This window comes from Triticum aestivum, chromosome 2D (genome assembly GCF_018294505.1).
Source record: "Triticum aestivum cultivar Chinese Spring chromosome 2D, IWGSC CS RefSeq v2.1, whole genome shotgun sequence".
NCBI lineage: Eukaryota > Viridiplantae > Streptophyta > Magnoliopsida > Poales > Poaceae > Triticum > Triticum aestivum.
In genome coordinates, this window is record NC_057799.1 from 166,608,425 (window position 1) to 166,628,599 (window position 20,175).

General features: G+C 49.7%; 1 protein-coding gene and 1 pseudogene across 1 annotated transcript; both read left to right on the forward strand.

The window, feature by feature from the left end:
- The first annotated feature begins 2,152 nt into the window (after positions 1 to 2,152).
- On the forward strand, positions 2,153 to 4,584 carry LOC123049109 (putative F-box/LRR-repeat protein At5g02930). Its single transcript, XM_044472101.1, has 2 exons — positions 2,153 to 2,411; positions 2,609 to 4,584. Exons 1-2 carry the CDS (start codon positions 2,397 to 2,399, stop codon positions 3,614 to 3,616), a joined length of 1,023 nt encoding a protein of 340 aa, XP_044328036.1. The 5' UTR covers positions 2,153 to 2,396; the 3' UTR covers positions 3,617 to 4,584.
- A 1,032-nt stretch (positions 4,585 to 5,616) lies between these two features.
- Positions 5,617 to 6,848, forward strand: LOC123055732 (uncharacterized; annotated as a pseudogene).
- Positions 6,849 to 20,175: the final 13,327 nt, after the last annotated feature.

A 20,175-nucleotide genomic window follows, 5' to 3' on the forward strand; every position in this document is an offset into this window, starting at 1 on the left:
TTCTAAGATTGATGTTGCTATGACTTTGCTATGCTTAATGCTTGTCACTAGGGCCCGAGTGCCATGATTTCAGATCTGAACCTATTATGTTTTCATGAATATATGTGAGTTCTTGATCCTATCTTGCAAGTCAATAGTCACCTACTATGTGTTATGATCCGGCAACCCCGAAGTGACAATAATCGGGACCACTCCCGGTGATGACCGTAGTTTGAGGAGTTCATGTATTCACTAAGTGTTAATGCTTTGGTCCGGTACTCTATTAAAAGGAGGCCTTAATATCCCTTAGTTTCCAGTAGGACCCCGCTGCCACGGGAGGGTAGGACAAAAGATGCCATGCAAGTTCTTTTCCATAAGCACGTATGACTACATTCAGAATACATGCCTACATTACACTGATGAACTGGAGCTAGTTCTGTGTCATCCTATGTTATAACTATTGCATGAGGAATCGCATCCGACATAATTATCCATCACTGACCCAATGTCTACGAGCTTTTCGCATATTGATCTTTGCTTAGTTACTTTACCGTTGCCGCTGTTACAATTACTATAAAACTGCTACTGTTACTTGTGTCACTGTTACCGTTACTTCCATATTACTTTGCTACTAAATACTTTGCTGCAGATATTAAGTTTTCCAGGTGTGGTTGAATTGACAACTCAACTGCTAATACTTGAGAATATTCTTTGGCTCCCCTTGTGTCGAATCAATAAATTTGGGTTGAATACTCTACCCTCGAAAACTGTTGCAATCCCCTATACTTTTGGGTTATCATGAAGTAAAACTGTGTCACTCGTGGAAGCAAAATCATGCCTCTCGCGGAAGCAAATCTGTGCCTCTAGTAGAAGCCAAAAACACTTTTTTTGCGCAAAATTGTTTTTTTTTCAAAAAACAAATGTCCAAAAGGTAAGGAAGACAGGTGGGAAACTAAAATGCCGAATAAACCAGAAAAAAACATCTAAAAAGCCAAAAACGATTGCGAAAAAAATAAAAAAAATGAAGGGAGCGCCCAAAGTGCGGCACATGGCGGCGGCTGAGAGCACTCTCAGTCCACCCCAGCTGACCCTTGTGGGACTCCCTAACAAGCACTAGTTAGTTAGTTGATCTCCGTGAAGTAAAACCACATATCCTATTTGGTGCGTGGGTCGTGGGGCTGAAATCGGTTTTTCTTTTCTTTTTCGTGTTTTTTTCTTTCTATTTTTCCTCTTCTATTTTTTTGATCTTTTTCCTTTCTCTTCTAGTTATCTTTTTTTCCTTTTTTATTTTCTTTTTTTACTTTTTTATATATATTTTTTCGGTTTTGCCAATTCACGAGCATTTTCTGAAATCTAGGAACATTTTTTTAAATTGGTGAACATTTTCTGAATTCAAATGTTTTTTTCAAATCATTGAGCAGTTTTTGAAATTCAATTTGTTCCATCGAATTCAAATGTGTTCATCGGAATCCAAAAATTCATCATATTAAGAAATGTTCATGATTTTATAAAATATTCATAGAATTCAAAATTGTTTTCAAATTCAGAATTTGTTCATCAAAATAAAAAATGTTCATGAATTTTAGAAAAATATTTATCATATTAAAAATGTTCATTGAATTCAAAAAAATGTTCTTCAATTATAGAAGAATCATTGAAATGAAAAAATATTCATCATATTAAACAATTTTCATTGAATTCGAAATATGTTCTCATATTCAAAATGTGTTCATTAAATTCAAAAAAAGTTCATTGAATTTAAATATTGTTCATTGCAATTAAAAATTTGTTAATGAAAAATAAAAAATAATTCATCAAAATACAAAAAATATCATGAAAATTTATAAAATGTTCAGTCAAAATCCAGAAAAAGTATTTTTTTTTTGGAAATTATGAACATTTTTGTGAATTTTTGAACACTTGTTTTGCATTAGTGACCATTTTTTAAAATTCTATTTCTTATAGAAGCAAAAATAACAGAAAAGAAAAAAAGGAAAAAAAAAAAAGGGGGGGCTCACCCCACAGCTGGGCCGGCCCAAGGTCGTGCCTGTGGAGGAGGAGCGAGGGGCTGAGCGCGCAGGTCGTCGAATAGGAGGACATAGTCGCGGCCGCCTGGAAAAACAAAAAACATAGTTGCGCTCGCCTGAAGCGCCAGGCAAGAATTCACCGCTTCGCACGGTTGGGGCTGTTTCGTGGTGAGGCTGGAGAGTTTCGATCTGAACGAATCTGATCGTGTTGGGTATGGCCACCGTGGTACCATCATCCTATATACGCCCTCATTCCTAAAATCTTGGGCGGATTAGGTTTTAGCCCGAAGATTAGCGTACTTGAGTCGTCGTACAGGTCGCAGAGAGGGAGGCGATTAATCGCCGGCCGTGCGCGGTGACATTGTCTGCTCCCATTCGCAATCCGCAGTCATGGGGATTATCCATGTAAGTAAAACAATGAACACTACCAGCTGTTACCTTTGTTATTAATTATAATCCGTGCATCGAACCTTGCGTGAAATTGACGACTATTTTTTATCCAAAAAAAAATTAACCACTCTTCACGTTACTCAACCGTCCTTTAATCGTCCCCTTGATGATCTGTTTCCATATAATTGCCCTAATCATGATATGCTAAGCAGGGCAAGGGGGTGGGACGAGTCGATCATGACAGGTTGAGCGCGCTGCCTGACGATGTAATCCTCGCTATCGTCAATCTGCTCGACATGGGGACCGCCGTCAGGATCGGCGCCCTAGCGAGACGATGGAGGCGCGTCCCTCGTCTGCTCTCCGATCTCGTCATCGACGTCGCTGACTTGGTACCGCATGCTTCGGATCGCACGGTGGATGATATAATGACGACGTACACCAACGCCACGAGGTGGTTGCTAGCCCCCAGTGAACAGCGGAGGATCAAGAGCTTGTGCCTTACGTTTTACCTCACCGACCCTTACCTGCACTCCATCGGAAACGCAGTTGTCGAGAGCGGTGGCAGCACAGCCAATCCTCTGGAATTCACCATACGGGCGGATGTGGACACCAGGAGGGTCAACAAGGCGCAGCGCGCCATGTTTGGACGACGCTTCATGTCCTTCCTTGGTGCTTGCCCCGTTGCTTTCAGTTGGCTAACCAGCCTCACCCTGCAAAATATTTGCTTCAGCGACTCGGGTATCTCGGATCTCCTCAACACTTGCAGTCGACTAGAGCTCCTTTCCTTGAGCCGTTGTGGCTCTAGCTCCCACCCCGTCCTACAGATAGACGCGCCGACATCCTCGCTCTCGACCTTGGAAATCTGTGATTCTTTCTACCGAGGAGTTGAGCTGACCAGTGTCCCAAAACTACAACGCTTCTTTTGTGACGACGTCAATGACTTCGCTCCGATCTCCAGAGTGCGGTTTGGATATGTTCCTTGCCTTCACAACATAAACCTCTCAACACTACATCTGCGTTACTACTATGATGATTCGAGACAGCTCTTCCCCGCCTTCAGTAACCTGAGAGTTCTGTATCTCTCCAACTTGGAAACTGATAAAATGGACTGGACACTTTTAGTCCTAGCCGCCGCACCTTTGCTCAAGAAATTTTCTACTAAGGTACGCCTTCTTTTCTCTTCCCTAAAATCTCCATCCCTAATAGTGCTATCCTTTTGAGCTTCATTTAATTATTATTTTACCCAGAAACCGTAGAACAATTGTTCTACAGTAATTTTCACTAATTATTATTTTAACTTTCTACCGAGGAGTATACTAGTAAAAACCAAAAACACCATCACCCAATGCCAGTTTTAGGAAACATGATCTAATAGTAACTATTCTACCCAACTTCTAATCTTCTCAGCTTTAGATGCTTGGCTCTGATCTGTCATGCCCACAGTCCTTATTTTAAATAGTAGAAGATCCAGCCAGGGAGGTGTGGTGCTGCTGATCCAAAGATCTTGTCATTCCTAATTGACCAAATACTCCAGTAACCCATGATAATAATATCCAGCGCAATCTATGATCAACATTACTTGCAAAATAAATACGTAGATGTTTAGGCATGTTCTATGTTTCTAAGCATGTTGTAAGTCCTACTATCCTGGATTTGACCAAACTATAGGGAATAATATCAACATCTAGAACACGTAAATACACTATGAGTGAACACGTAGAAAAGTAGTTTACTTCCCAACTCGTACAGACCCGAAATGGCTCGTCCCCGCTCGCGCTCTCGCGAAAGCCGCCGCCCCACCACCGTAGTCCACCAGCCTTCCCCGGCGGCTGCCGCTCCGGCGCCGCTGGCCACCCAATCTGGCTCGCCTCGGCTTCCGCGCCTGGGCCTCGCCCCGCCCGCGCTGCTCTGGGGCTTCCCCTCCCCCCAGCCCGTTGGGCAACGGCCCTTCTCTGCGCTGGATCTGGATCGGGAGCTAGCCACCCCTCCTCCTCCGCCTCCTGGTCGACCGCCGCGCGACCCGCGGGGGGTGTCCGTGGTTCCAAAGACGCCTCCTGAGCTGCAAGGCGGGGAGGCCAGGCATGCTGCCCCCCTCTTCAATGCTGCCGCGGTGCCCGCTGGCCCGAGGGCGCGCATTAACTCAGGTAGCTGGGCCGATGTCGTCCAAGGCGAGAGCGGCTGTGCTCTGGAGGCGCATTCAACGCGCGCGGCGCCCGCGGGGCTCGAGGCTGCAGACGCGGGGGGGTGGGTCACCGTCGCGTCCCGTCGGCCGCGCCGGGCGGCTTTGCCAGACGCACCATTGAAGCCCCGCCAGGCCACTCCGGAGTGGATTAAAAACCTCTGCTTCCGCTGTCTTATGCCCCGCCATCGCCAAGCCAAGTGCAGAAACCAAATTGTCTGTCGCCGCTGCTTCCATCCAGGCCACCGTGCAAAGTTCTGCTCCAACAAGCCGGCTCCGCATCTTCGACCGGGCGCCTCGCCCGCGCGTCCTCTGCATCCGACCCCTGTGCGTGCGCCGCCCATCCGCCGCCCCCTGCCTGCGGCGCCGTCCCGCCCCGACCCAGCCATGGCCTGGTCCGGCGACCACTCGCAGAGGCCTGCGGAGGTGTTCACGGTGATCCACGGGTCGCCTTCCATGCATCAGGAGGCCGCGCTACTGGGCTCGCACCCGATGGTTGCGTGGTTAGGCCGAGACCTGCGGGCAAGCACGCAGGACATCGCCGCTGCCATCGCCTTCGAGCTGGGTGCTCTGACAGACGACGTCTCTGTCGTCAAGCACTTTCCGCAGGCTTACCTCGTCAGGTTCTTCCACCAGCATCACTGCATCGACGCGACAGGGCGCCGAGACCTGCCGTTCCGCGAGACGAGACTGCAGCTGCGCCCTTGGAGCATGGAGGCTCACTCCAGGAGCGTCGACCTCGTCCACCATGTTCGGCTGTGCCTGGATGGTCTCCCGCTGCAGGCGTGGGACGACCACGCCGTCGCGCAGGCCATCGGGCCGGGCTGCTCCATCGACTACATCGAGCCAGCCTCGAGGCTCAAGACGGACTACGAGGTGCTGGCAGTCTGGGCGTGGACTGCTTCACCGGCCAACGTCCCGCGCGTCAACTAGGTGACCCTGTCGGCGCGTGCGGGCGACCAACCGGCGTTCGGACGGCGCGGCCGGGAGCGGCGGGTCATCATCCATCTCTCGATCCACGAGGACCCGACACAAGGCCCCATGGTTGTGTCCAAGGGATACAACTTCCAGAAGGGTGTCGTCGACGGCGAGCGACAGGCCCGAGACCCGCGGGAGCGCATCTCCCGCCCTGACAACAACCACCGGCGTGACCGCGACGATGACCAAGACAGGCGCCGTGAAGACAGGGACCGTAGGGGCGCGACGACACGCGCAACAGGGAAGGATGGGGCGCGCGCATCAGACGCAGCCTGTCCAGGCAGCCGCGGGACTCCTCACGGGACCATGGCCGCGGTGCTGGGCGCGAGGAACGCCAGGGTGATGCTGGCCGCGACCGCGACGGTCGTCGCCGCGTCGTCGTTGCTGCGCCGCCTGCATCTGCTGTCCTGCTGGGCTCCGGCTCCTCCAGCGCGGACGCGGCCCGTGTCATGGAGATGCAGCCTCTGCTGACCTTGCCGCTGGAGGCTGAACGTGGGCGCAGCGTCGCGCGGCACCCCTCACCACGCGCTGCCCGGCGTCGGTCTCAGGAGAGCCTCACGCCACCAGTCTCGCCTCCGCTGTCGCCAACTACCGTCCTTCCGCCGTCTCCGAGGTCCATGAGGAATGAAGCCCGGTCGGCTGCGGTTGTGCCGAACATGCCAAGCCCGGCGCTGCTCGAGCTTTGCTCGCCCCAGATGCTGATGCTGCCTGTTCCGTCGCCTTCCAGGCCGCCGGGGTTTGAGGCCTCCCCAACGCCACCCCTGTTGTCCAGTGGGCTGCTGCGCCGCACTCCTTCGCCCGTGCGGCATCGTAGGGCTGCTGTCGGTCGGTCGGCCTCCAGTGCCTTGCACCCCTGTTTGAAGATCGCCAGGAAGCCATCCTGCCCACACCCACCCCTGCTCCAACGCCACCCCGAGCTCCTGCTGCACGCAGGAAAACCATGGCTGGTGTGACCATCTCCAGGGTTGGCGGTGCCCTTTCGCTGCACAAGGCGCGGGCGGCAAGCCGCCCAGGGCCACGCCGGTGGCTACAGCGGCAGAAATTTTGGTATGTCGCTCCCTCGGCATCGTCAAGGATGGTGAGGATGTGACTGCTGCAGCTCTTGATGCCTTCGCGGAGCGCTTCAAAGAGCACCTGTCGTCGGAGGTGATCACGGTCATGAGGGGGCTTTTCAAGCTGGACGACGCGAATGCGCATGCTGTGGAGGAGGCCCTCCTGTCGCATGGTGGGGGTGGCGCGCTGGACCTGGAGAGGGCCGATGAGGAGGCCGAGCTCCAGTAGGCTGCAACCTAAGCAGTTTTGCTCAAAACTGGGGTTGATCTTGTTAAATGTTAGTACAACCAAATGCATGTCCTGGGGTGTCTATGTACTGGGTCCAAGGTATCTCTAGAGTAGAAGTTTGTGTGCGTGCTGGCTACATGCCTAGTTTCAAGTCTGTGGAGTTGCTGTTGCATCTCAGGGAGTCTACTATTGTAACCGGGTGCAAGCAGTCTGTTGCTGCTCCTGCCATTATGCCAAGTGCTATTGTGGTTGTCCCAGCTCATGATACGTGCATATGCTCCAGGGATCTCATGTTTAAATCATGTTAGCTCAACCGATCAACTTCTTGAGCTGGAATGTTAGGGGCCTTAACTGCCCGGATAGGCGGTCCACAGTTAACGCAACCATTGCTTCCTCGTCCTGCCATGTGGTATGTCTCCAGGAGACGAAGCTTCACAATATCGACCAGTTCACGGCCGCGTTTTTGGGGGGCCATAGGTTACGCAGCTTTGCGCAACGCCCGGCAAATGGCACGAGGGGAGGCATCCTCCTGCTCTGGGATGATCTCTTGCTGGAGATGTCCAACATCACCTTTACAACCTATTGCCTCTCAGCCATGGTTCGTGTCAGGGATTCGGGCGTGAGATTTAAGATCACAACCGTCTACGGCCCGACCGACCCTTCGCTCAAAGATGTGTTCTTTGCCGAGCTCATTAGCCAGAAGCCGCCTGTTGGGGTCGCTTGGATCGCCTCCGGGGATTTCAACCAGATTTATCGGGCAAGGGATAAAAACAAGCGGAATGTTAACACCAGTCGAATCAACCGGTTCCGTGCAACTCTCAATAGTTGTGAGCTTAAAGAAATCCACCTCCAGAATAGGAGGTTCACCTGGAGCAACGAGAGGGCAAACCCAACCCTGAGCAAGCTTGACTCCTTCTTTTGCAATGCGGAGTGGGACACCACCTTCAACGACCACGTGCTCCATGCACTTTCTTCATCCCTATCCGACCATTGCCCGCTCCTGCTCGCCGATGATAAGGGTCCTAGGAGGCCTAAGACTTTCAAATTCGAGAACTTTTGGACTTCTATGCCCGGCTTCAGTGAGGTGGTCCAAAAGGCCTGGGTCGAGCCCGTTGAGCACACCGAGCCACACATTATCCTTTTCCACAAGCTAAAGAAAACGGCGATGCGCCTCTCACAGTGGAGTAGGGGTCTCTTCTCTAAAGCTAAGGTCCATCTCCATGCCGCCCTCTTGGTGATCCTACGCCTCGACATTGCTCAGGAGAGAAGGCTGCTCTCCCCGAGGAGCTCGACCTTCGGGCTAGGCTCAAGAGAAGGGTCATAAGCCTGGCTGTGCTCGAGAAAGCACGCAAGAAGCAATGTGCCAGAATTGCAAACATCAAAGAAGGTGATGCCAACACAAAGTTCTTTCATCGCCGGGTTAATGCGCGAAGGAGGAAAAACCACATTCACCGTATCATGAATGATCAAGGGTGGGTGACCGAGCACAACGCCAAGGAAAAAATAATTCACGACCATTTCTCGCATATAATGAAAAGGGGAAGGGCAAGCACAAAGGACTTCAATTGGGAGGAACTTAACCTGGAGTCGCATGACCTACAGGAGCTTGACTCTCCCTTCTCCGAGGAGGAGGTCATCGAGGCAATAAATAGCATGCCTAGTGACAAGGCGCCTGGGCCGGATGGCTTCACCGGCCTCTTCTTCAAGAAGTGTTGGGGCATCATCAAGCACGACCTCATGAGGGTGATTCAATGCTTTGACTCCCTCCACACAACAAATCTTCACTGGCTCAATTCTGCGAATGTTGTGCTGCTTCCCAAGAAGGATGGGGCGGAGAGCATCGTCGATTATAGACCCATCAGTCTCATTCATGGAATCGCCAAGATCATTGCAAAAGTGCTCTCCATAAGGCTTGGACCGCATATGTCCACCCTCGTCTCCAACGCTCAAAGTGCTTTCATCAAAACACGGAGCATCCACGACAACTTCATGTATGTTCGAAACCTCGCGCGGCGCCTTCACAAGAGCAAGACCCCCTCCCTGCTATTCAAGTTGGACATTCGCAAGGCCTTTGACTCTGTCAAATGGGAGTATTTGCTTGACCTCCTTCGGAGACGAGGTTTCCCAAGCAAATTTCGAGAGTGGATTGCGGCACTCCTATGTTCCTCATCTTCGAGGATCCTCTTGAATGGAGTACCTGGTGCTCCCATCAAGCACGGCCAGGGGCTACGCCAAGGGGACCCCGTCTCTCCACTCTTGTTTGTCATAGCTATTGACCCCCTACAGCGTATCCTCGACATAGCGACAAAAAAGGGGCTGCTTCATAAGCTCCGAGGGAGAGGTGTCATGGTGCGTACCTCCCTCTATGCGGACGACGCAGCCGTGTTTGTAGCTCCGATTAAAAGTGATGTGGACAACCTTGCGACTATTCTGAGAGGCTTTGGGGATGTCACCGGTCTGTGCACCAATTTCCATAAGAGCTCGATGGTTCCGATTCGGTGCGGTAACCTTGACTTGGGGCAAATCACCCAAGGGCTGCCGGCTGTTAGGGCCTCCTTCCCTCTACGATATTTGGGCCTACCACTCTCTGTGTGGAAGCTAAAGATCGTTGACTTGCAGTTCCTTGTGGACAAGGTGGCAAGCAGATTGACAACATATGAGGGCCAGAACATCACCACCATTGGACGCGCGGCTCTTGTCAAGTCGGTGCTCGCTTCCCAAGTGATCTACTTCATCACGCCGCTTGTCATACAGCCCACCATCCTCCAAAACATCGACAAGCTTGAGAGGGCCTTCCTGTGGTCTGGGTCAGATAAGACAACCGGGGCAAAATGCAAGGTCAATTGGGACATTGTTTGTCGGCCGCTTGCTTATGGTGGGCTTGGGGTCCTCAACACCAATAAGTTCGCGCGGGCCTTGAGACTGCGGTGGCCTTGGTATGAATGGAAGGAGCCAACAAAATTGTGGGTTGGGAGAGGTAACCCGTGTGATGAGGAAGATCTCAACTTCTTCTATGCTAGCACCACAATCAAGGTCGGGAATGGGGCGAAGACACCCTTCTGGGAATCCCCTTGGCTTCTTGGGCGCAAGCCCAAGGACATTGCTCCTCTCATCTACGAGTCTTCATCGCGGAAACATTGGAAGGTACGGGAGGCCCTCAAGGAAAACGCGTGGATCCTCAAAATTAGGCCACCTGTGGTTGTTTCCACTGTAAACGTAACACAATCCTTCACCCTTTGGATGCTTCTACATGAGGTGCATCTTGATGAGCTTGCTGAGGACGACATAGTATGGAAACACTCGGACTCTGGGCATTACTCTACGGCCTCTGCTTACAGGGCACAATTTTTGGGTTTGGTCCTCTCCCCCATGGACCAAATGGTTTGGAAGCCTTGGGCCCCACCGAAGGTCAAGTTCTTTGCTTGGCTCGCACTGCAAGATAGAATTTGGACCGCTGATAGACTGGCTAAGCGGGGTTGGCCAAATTGTGGCCCTTGCCCCTTGTGCAGGGGAGTGCAAGAATGTGGAACACATCTATTCTTCAGATGCCGCTTCACGTTGAGGCTTTGGAATTTGGTTATTCAGAAATTTCTCATACACGACATGGACACGTCGGCGTGGAGCTCCTTCGACTCAGTCAAGACATGGTGGGCGAGCATGAGCGCCGTGGGCACCACCAACCGAAAAGCGAAGGCCTCGATCACCATGCTTGTGTCGTGGGTCATTTGGAATGAGAGAAACGCAAGAGTGTTCCGGCATAAGAGCAAGCCTCCGCCAACTCTACTCAACACCATCATCGACGAGGCAAACCTTTGGATCATCGCCGGGGCAAAGAAGTTAGGGTCTTTTCTATTGCGAGAATAATTGTCATGCCGTATTCTAGGGTGTGTGTTGTAACAAACTCTCCTCTCTTTATTTAATATATGAGGCAAATCTTTTGCCTCCGTTTCAAAAAAAAAAACACGTAGAAAAGTAGAAAGTTGATTCATTACTCCACAAAGAAAGTATTAGCGACACCAATGCATTTTCACGACTACTTTATACATAGAAGAATGTGTAACGAAAAGATACTGCTACAGTATGATCAACATTATTTTATGAAAAATTTAATGTTACCATTATCACACAGCCAATCAATAGCTTTTAGTAGTACTATTAGTTCGTAGACCAAGACAGAGAAATTTTAAATTGCACAGTTCTGATTAAGGTGCCAATGTGCCATATATTTATGATGTAACGTTCTTTTTTCTATGTACGACTTGTTTTGAGAAGCTACATCAGACGTGTTGGCTTACTCTGAGTCGCTCTGAGACCCAAGTGGTGGGGGAAACACCAAAATTTGATCACCAGAACTTGAGTATCCTCGAGATGAAAGGCTATGCTGGGCTTAGAGACCACATTGATGCGGTGAAATACATCTGGCTCATCGTGGAGCGTGCTGTGTGTTTGAAGAGAATTCACTTGTTTGAATATTGCCCGTTTACAAATTGCAATGGTGTTGGATGCGCGTGTCAGGTCAATGAGCAACAGACAGATCTATTAAGCAAGGTACTGCTTGCTGCTAGAGCACCTTCATCTACAGAGATAACCGTAGAAAGGACATTAATTTATGAGTTATGACATGAGCCTCTAGCCTCTGCAGCTGTGTTAACGGTTGATTCTTGTAAGCAACCGATTTTGATTTTGGTGTGGAGTTTGTAGTGAAACGGCATGTTTCTCTCCCTATTGGTAATGCAAGTGTGCACTTCCTAGTAGAAAGTGTAAACAACATTGGCTGGTGATACGACCACGGTATCGCCACATGTGTCCTCAGGTAGCTCTACGCAAAACTGAAGAAGTTAAAGTGGTTACGTCGGACTTATTATTATTTTCAAAAAAGGACGCATTCGTTAACCATGGTAATGTTCGCATTTTGTACCATAGAGAGGATCTTAGCCCTGTTCGTATCGGACTTTCATTCTTCATTTTTTTTCACAGAGAGCTGGAGCTCTCCCATTTTCATTGTAAGTAAGACCCAAATAGGGTTGAGCTATCCTCATGTGAACCCATCAGAGGCTCTCCTAGCCAACTTCCACAACGCAATATCGTCCGTAATACGAGAGGCGCGGGCATAACTGGGAAGTGACGATTTGGTGCTCGGGCTCGGCTGAGCCCGAAATCTTAGCCGTGAGTTCGTGCGTTGGGATGGTAGAAAATCTATCTGACGCGTCAGGGCTGGACCAGTGGAAAATTAGGTTACGGGATATATACGGCGTGCGACAGCTGGCAGCCATGGGCCATTTTCGTACCTCACGTCGTCGTTCCGTGAGTGTGTGTTCATGGGCCGTGGATCAAAACATAGAAGAGACCTGAGCGTTGGTCCAGGATGGTACAAAATGGCCCGCTGCTTGGACGGCAGTGAGATGGCAAACTGAGCCCCTCATCGTGGATTCGTGGCTATGGCGTGTGCGGCGGCTGCTGCTTCTTCCGGTGGCGCGGCGATGGAGGCTGATGGGCTGGAATTCCTGCTGGATCCAGTAGACCGGTGAGTTTCCCTACACCTTTTTGTCCAGCAATTTGTGGCCACGATTCATGGAAACCAATTTTTCCCCGCCGCCGGTGACTCCATGTTCGTTCCATGTTTTCCATTGAGGGAGGAGTTCTGATGCGGAGCATCCCGAGGTCATCTCCATGGACCTACCATCGTCTCACCAAGTAGCAAGAGGACCTATCTCGAGACCGAGGTGACTTCTTTCCTTAGTGATATCTCATATGATCCACTCGAGACATGGCTACTAAGTCCAGAATGTTGTGCATGATTAGGTACCAAGAGGACCCTCCCGAGGATGCACGTGAAGGTGGACAAGTCCCCAAGTTCATGGATAAGAGGACCAAAGGAAGGAGTCAAGAACACCTCCCAGGACCCGGACATCCGGCCCCTGGAGGTGACGCCTGCAGCAAGGGACCAGCGGCCAAGTCCACAGGCACCGGACATCCGGCGCTTGGCGAACAGCCGAACGTCCGGCTCGACCCCCGGAAATCCGGCGCCCAATCGCAGAAGCTGGACCCTGCCAGCTCGGACATCCGGCCCCAGCGCCCGGACATCCGGCGTCTCGGGAAGGCCCGGACATCCGGCCCGACACCCGGACGTTCGGCCCCCCTGCCTGCGTGCAGTGCATCTGGGCCGAGGCCCATGTACCCCTTCGCCCCTTAGACTATATATACATCCACTCTACCTACGTTTTAGGGTTAGCAAAGGATTAGCTCATATTCGTGTGAGAGCCTTGCTCATCCACTTGGTTACTTCTCCATTGGAGTTCACGGCCTCTTCGGAGAAGATCCCCCAAGCGGATTCAAGACTCCCTTTTCGGGAAGACCCCCTCAAGACCTCCCCACGGAGAAGAACTACCGCCATTTGTATCATCCCTTTTTGGATTAGGATCGTGTATCTCTTTGTGTTTCGAGGATCTAGCATATGTGTGACCATATCTTGTTGGTGTTGAGTGATTTCTCTTGTGTTTCCCCTCGTGTTCCCCTCGTTTTCCCCATCGCGTTCTTCGTGTTCTTCGTAGGATCCCCTCCAATCATGAAAGATCGGGCATCTAGGGTTCTATCCTACATCATCTTGGTATCACGAGCCACGTTGATCACGTATTTGGAGCCCCTACCCCTCTTTTTCTAGCTTGATTTTGTTGTGTTCTTCCCCAATTTCGAAAATCCCCACCAAAAATAGCCTCAATTTTTTTGTGATTTGTTGGTGTGATGAGGTTTCTTTTTGGATTTGATCCATGGATTTGCTTTGCCACGAGTGGATCTAGCTTTCCCCCATCATCTCCACCTTTTCCATCCACTAGATCCCCTGAATTTTGCCCTGGGTTTGACCTCTCCCGGTGGAGTTCATCGAGTTCGTCCACGGATCCCGAGCCCGGACATCCGGCCCATGACCCCCGGACATCCGGCGACCACGGACATCCGGCCACCAAGTCCGGACATCTGGCCCCTAATTGCAACAACTCCATCCACCATCCCGTTTCCCGCCTAACTTTCGCCAAATTTTGTTCGGGTGCCCACATACACTTCCGCATATCACCACCGCTTTCCGCAAGCACCACGATCGCTTACCCGCTAACAACTCCGACAATTTTGACCCGTTTTGGTCTTTGGGAAATTGAGTTGTGGTTCCCGTGTCCTATTGTGTTTTGGCTATATAGGTACGGTGCGGCATCAACATCACCACCGCTCATCTTCGCCAAGGACTCGTCATCGCCAACAACCGTCCTTGTTTACAACCGACTACCTCGACGGTAACCTCGATGACATTTTTGTCTATTCCTTGCCATTGCATTGATAACCACCATAACCCAATTTTGTGTTGCTTTCCCATCGAGACTAGCCTTTGAGTATTGCCGGCAACGTGACTTGTGCACATTAGTGATCATACTCCCCATAGCATACATACCATATCATCGTGGTGCATATCTTAGTACCATCTTTTGTGCCACAAAGTTGTCATCACATATACACAATTGCTATCTTGGTTCGTGAAGTTTTGCATGAGAAAAGATCTCAAAAGAGAAAGAGCCAAACAAGCTTTTAAGCAAAAGGGAAAGTGATGTCTACTACGCAACTTTATTCTTGTAGATACGTGTTGGGCCTCCAAGCGCAGAGTTTTGTAGGACAGTAGCATTTTTCCCTCAAGTGGATGACCTAAGGTTTATCAATCCATGAGAGGTGTAGGATGAAGATGGTCTCTCTCAAACGACCCTGCAACCAAATACAAGAAAATCTTTTGTGTCCCCAACACACCCAATACAATGGCAAATTATATAGGTGCACTAGTTCGGCGAAGAGATGGTGATAAAAGTGTAATATGGATGGTAGAAATATATTTTTATAATCTGAATAAATAAAAACAGCAAGGTAGCAAATAGTAAACAGGCACAAAAACGGTGTTGTAATGCTTAAAAATGAGGCCTAGGGTCCGTACTTTCGCTAGTGCAACCTCTCAACAATGCTAACATAGTTGGATCATATGGTTATCCCTCAAAGTGCAATAAAGAATCACTCCCGAGTTCCGATTAGCGGAGAACAAAAGATATGAATTGTTTGTAGGGCACGAAACCAACTCAAAGCTATTCTTTTCGTTCGATCTATTTAACAGTTCGTACTAAAATAACACAAAGCTATTTTTTCCGTTCGATCTATCCTAGAGTTCGTACTAGAATAACACCAAAGCAAATTCATATTCATAATACTCAATCCACACAAAAAACTATAAAGAGACCCCAAAGTTTCCTTCGGAAAAAAACGTGCATCAATCCCTATGCATAGATTACCCCAATATCACCACGGGAATCCGCGAGTTGATTGCCATAACACATATCAAGTGAATCAATAAGATACCTCATTGTCACCTCAAGTATTTATATTGCAAGACATATATCATGTGTTCTCGTCTCCGAATATTGAATCCGACAAGACAAAACTTTGAAGGGTAAAGATTCAATTCATCATAACAAGAGTATAGAGGGGAGAAACATCATATGATCCGACTATATTAACAAAGCCCATGATATAGATAAAGAGAGATCAAACACATAGCTACTGGTACAAACCCTCAGCCCCGAGGGTGGACTACTCCCTCCTCATCGTGGTGGCTGCCGGGATGATGAAGATGGCCACCGGAGATGTCCCCCCCCCCGGCAGGGTGTCGGAACGGGATCTAGATTGGTTTTCGCGGATACAGAGACCTTGCGGCGGCGGAACTTCTGATCTAGGGCTGCCCCCATGGGTTTCGGAATATTTGTGAATTTATAGGGTAAAGAGGGGGTGCGGGAGGCCACCGAGGTGGGCACAACCCACCTGGGCGTGCCAGGGGCCCCTAGCGCGCCTTGGTGGGTTGTGCGCCCCTCGGGGCACCCCCAGGTGCAGCTCGGGCCCATTGGGTTCCTTCTGGTCCATAAAAAATGTCTGTGGAGTTTCGTTGCGTTTGGACTCCGTCTGGTATTGATTTCCTGCGATGTAAAAAACAAGCAAAAAACAGCAACTGGCACTGGGCACTGAGTCAATAGGTTAGTGCCAAAAAATGATATAAAGTTGCTATAAATGATTGTAAAACATCCAAGAATGATAAAATAACAGCATGAATACTTCATAAATTATAGATTCGTTGGTGACGTATCAGCATCCCCAAGCTTAATTCCTACTCGTCCTCGAGTAGATGAATGATAAAAGAAATAATTTATGAAGTGTGAATGCTAGCAAAGTGCATAAGTTTGATCAATGATAATTTCAATAACTTTTTCTAGCATCATAACAGCAATTCTTTCTTATAAAACTTTTCATGTTATAGTAGCAACCAGTTCACATATTAAGGTTCAAACAATGAACTCTCTTGAAACTCAACAACCTATGTTCTCAGTCACCAAGCAATTGCAATTCAACTTATTCAACAGAGTTTAAGTAAGAGCTCCACATGCTCAACCATCTTATTGTCTTCTATGATTGCTAACACTCACCGCATACACATGAGCATAACGTTTCAACTGGACACATAGAAAGATAGGGGCTTATAATTTTGCCTCCCAACGTATTCACCTTTGGGTGATGTCAACAATAATAACTCATGCTACCCATATTTAACTGGACATATGTGCCTAGATCTTTTCTCACCACATGATACTTGCCAAAGGAGAAAAATAAAAAGGAATAAAGAGAAAAACTTTGACCCTTTGCATAAAAGTAAATACATAAAAGTAAAGGATAAGCCCTTCGCAGAGGGAAGCAGAGGTTGCCATGCGATTATTTGTTTGTATGCCCAATCCCTTAGTGCAAAAGAATGTCACGTTGTATTGCCCCTTAAGATGGCAACCTTTATTATGCAGTCTGTCGCTTTTATTCTTTGCCATTCAAGTTCGTACAACGCTCAATTTTCTCTTACACTAAATGATCTCACACTTTTAGAAGCAATTTTTATTGCCTTATTGCACCGATGACAACTTACTTGAAGGATCTTGCTCAACCCTTAGGTAAGTATGGTGGACTCTTAAAAAAAAGATTTGGATTTAAGGGTTTTTGGATGCACAAGTAGTATCTCTACTTGGTGGTGGTGCGGAATTTTTGGCTAGCAAAGATGGGGGGCAAGCACCACATGTTAAAGGATCTATGACAATATGACTTCTATATGAATATGAGCAAACATAAATTATTGCGTTGTCTTCCTTGTCCAAGGTCAACAATTTTGCATATAATATTTTTATGGGGCCTCACAATCACAAAAGATTTCCATGATAGTGCAATTGCATGTGAAATTTCTCTTCCTTATACTAATTATTCGTGAATTGCTTGTATGACCAATATTGTGATTGTCAAGCCTAAAAAAATTTCACTTTCTAAACCCAATGTGAAGCTACCATTAGGAATGATATGATTTTAGCTTCATGACATTCCATTCATTCAACAATTTACTCATAGGATATAAGTGAAGCACAAGAGTAGATGACAAGCTATTCCAAAAAGATATAAATGAAGATCAAGCGAGTAGTTATGTAAATGGATAGTCATTTGAGGACTCTCTTTTATTTAAAACTTTCAGATCTGAGTATTTTATTAAAACAGCAAGCAAAACAAAACAAAACCACATTTCAAGCATAGCACAACTCATGTGAAGCGCTCCGAGCTCGCGCACCGGGCCGTGGACACGCTCCTCGCGACCATCGCCAAGCGCTCCGACAGCGGCGGCGTCGTGTGGCTCGCGGGGCGCTGGAGGTGGGGCGGACCATGATGGCGGAGCAAGGCCACAGCCTCCCGACCTTCCTCTTCAACCCGTCGCACGTGTCGCCGATTCCGGCGATCAACATGGTGCTCCCCGTCCCGTCCGAGGGGGCGAGGAGGGAGCTGTTCGCCAAGAGCAACCTCGTCAAGGCCGGGCTCGGGCTGGTCCTCAGCCCCCACCGGAAGCGCATGGAATGGCCGTTTGAGCGGCTGTCACCGTGGGCGCCAAACCTGTACGTGCACGAGAGGGACGTCATCTGCCAAGGCTTCATCGGCTACTTCGAGCAGCGGCAGCAGCTGGAGGAGCGCTCCTTAGCGCCAAGTCGGCCACCACGCTGTCGTACCGTGACATGCTCTTCTCCGTGCTCGGCAAGGAGAAAGAGCGGCCGCACCTCCTGCCATCCGCGAGGCTGTGGAAGAACTCGGGCATGGACAGAGACGCCAACCTTGTCCAGCAGTCGTTGGCCGCGCACGAGCTCCAGTAGTGGTGGAAACCGGACGGCGACCTCAGGTTGAGCCACAGACGTTATAGCTTCGCTTGACCATGTAAGTATATAATTATACTATATCAACTTCCGGCTACCGTGGCTGTTGCCTGTATCTCAAATTACAGTGTATCTTCGTCCTAGATTATTTTTCATTTCTCAACGAGCTCCACCCGCCGTGTTGACAAAAAAAATCAAGTTGCACATTTCACATATCGGAGTGAATTGCAAAAAACCACCACATTTAAGGCTTATCTTGCAGAAAACCACCTGGTCGCTAATCGTTTGCAAAAATCACCGCGCATTCAGTAAACATTTTGTAAAAAGCACTGAACAGGTGATTTAGCCCGTTTAACCATTTTCTGACTAGTAGGGCCGGACTGTAAGGAGCTGATTTGGCAACAAATTGACATATACCTCCCTGGATCTTATAAAAGAAAAGCAATCAAGCCCCCCCCCCCTCCCCCACGGAGGGCATCTCCTTCCTCTCGCCGGGAAGAAGCAGGACGGCGGCAGCTGGGCGGAGCTGCAGGCGAGGATCGGCAGCTGGGCGGAGCTGCAGGCGAGGATCGGCAGCGCGGCGGCGGGATCCGGCCAGGAAGGGCCTGCAGGCAGCGGATCCGGCGGAACTGGAGGCGGCGCGACGAACTGAGAGGGGGCGACGGCCTCGGCTCCTGCAGCAAAACGACGGCGAGACGGAGAAGTCAGCAGCGGTGCGACACAGCCTCGCGTCCGTGCACCAGCCGCCGTCGGGGCTCGCGGGGTTCGGCCGCGGCGCGCCGTCCGTGCCTGCGCAGCTCGGGGTCACCAAGTTCTCCTACTGCCTCCTCTCCCGCCGCTTCGACGACGACGCCGCCGTCAGCGGCGAGCTCGTCCTCGGCGCCTCCTCTGCCGGCAAGATGCAGTACGAGCTGCGCCTCTCCCCGCGGAGGGCCGCCAGCCGCAACTTCGCCGTGGGATGCAGCCTCGCGTCCGTGCACCAGTCGCCGTCGCGGTGGGCGGGAAGAGCGTGGCGCTCCCGGCGCGGGCCTTCGCGCCCGTGTCCGGCGGCGGCGGGGGCGGCGCCATCATCGACTCCGGCACGACCTTTAGCTATCTGGACCCGACGGTGTTCAAGCCGGTGGCGGCGGCGATGGTGGCGGCGGTGGGGGGCAGGTACAACCGGTCCAAGGCCGTGGAGGACGCCCTGGGGCTGCGCCCTTGCTTCGCGCTCCCGGCGGGCGCCAAGACCATGGACCTCCCCGAGCTGTCCCTCCGCTTCAGCGGCGGCGCCGAGATGCGGCTCCCGATCGAGAACTACTTCCTGGCGGCGGGCATGGTCCAGGGGGCTGATTGATTTTTTTTTTAAATCTACTAGGGGTCTGTGTGTGATTATTTTGGGCCCCACCTACTGGAAACGCCCTCTACCACGCCAAATTACATGTTCAGTGCAATCTGCAACACTTTTACTGAATGCGCGGTGATTTTTGCAAATGATTAGCGACCAGGTGGTTTTCTGCAAGATAAGCCCCAAATGTGGTGGTTTCTTGCAATTCACTCCACATATCGGCTGTGGCGCATGCGCTATCGCAGGCGAGCAAATGGGAGCTCCAAATTGACGCGTTTTGCGTCGCACCGTCGCTGGCATGGGACGGCCCACGAGCGCGGGCTCTTGCTCGGAAAAACAAAAACCAAACGGTCACTACTAACGAACGACTGCTTGCTCGCCCGAAAAAAAATCAGGAGATCCAAAAGAACATAACAAATTCAAAAAACATTTGCGAATTCAAAAAAGGTCATGCATTTGAATTTTTTAAGTTCATGAATTCAAAAAAAGTTCATTATTTTGAAAGAAGAGGTTTCACACAGATTGAAAAAAGTTTGTGAATTTGAATAATATCATCAACTTTGAAAAAAGTACATCGATTTTAAAAAATGTTCACCAATTTTTAGAAAGTTCATTGATTGAAAAAGTTCGCAAGTTTTAAAAACAGTTCATCAATTTTGAAAAAACATTCAAAAGTTTTAAGAATACTTCATAGATTTTAAAAAAGAAGTTCATCAATATTGAAAAAAACATGAACTTGAAAAAAAGTTCATCAACTTCGAAAAAGAGTTCTTCGAT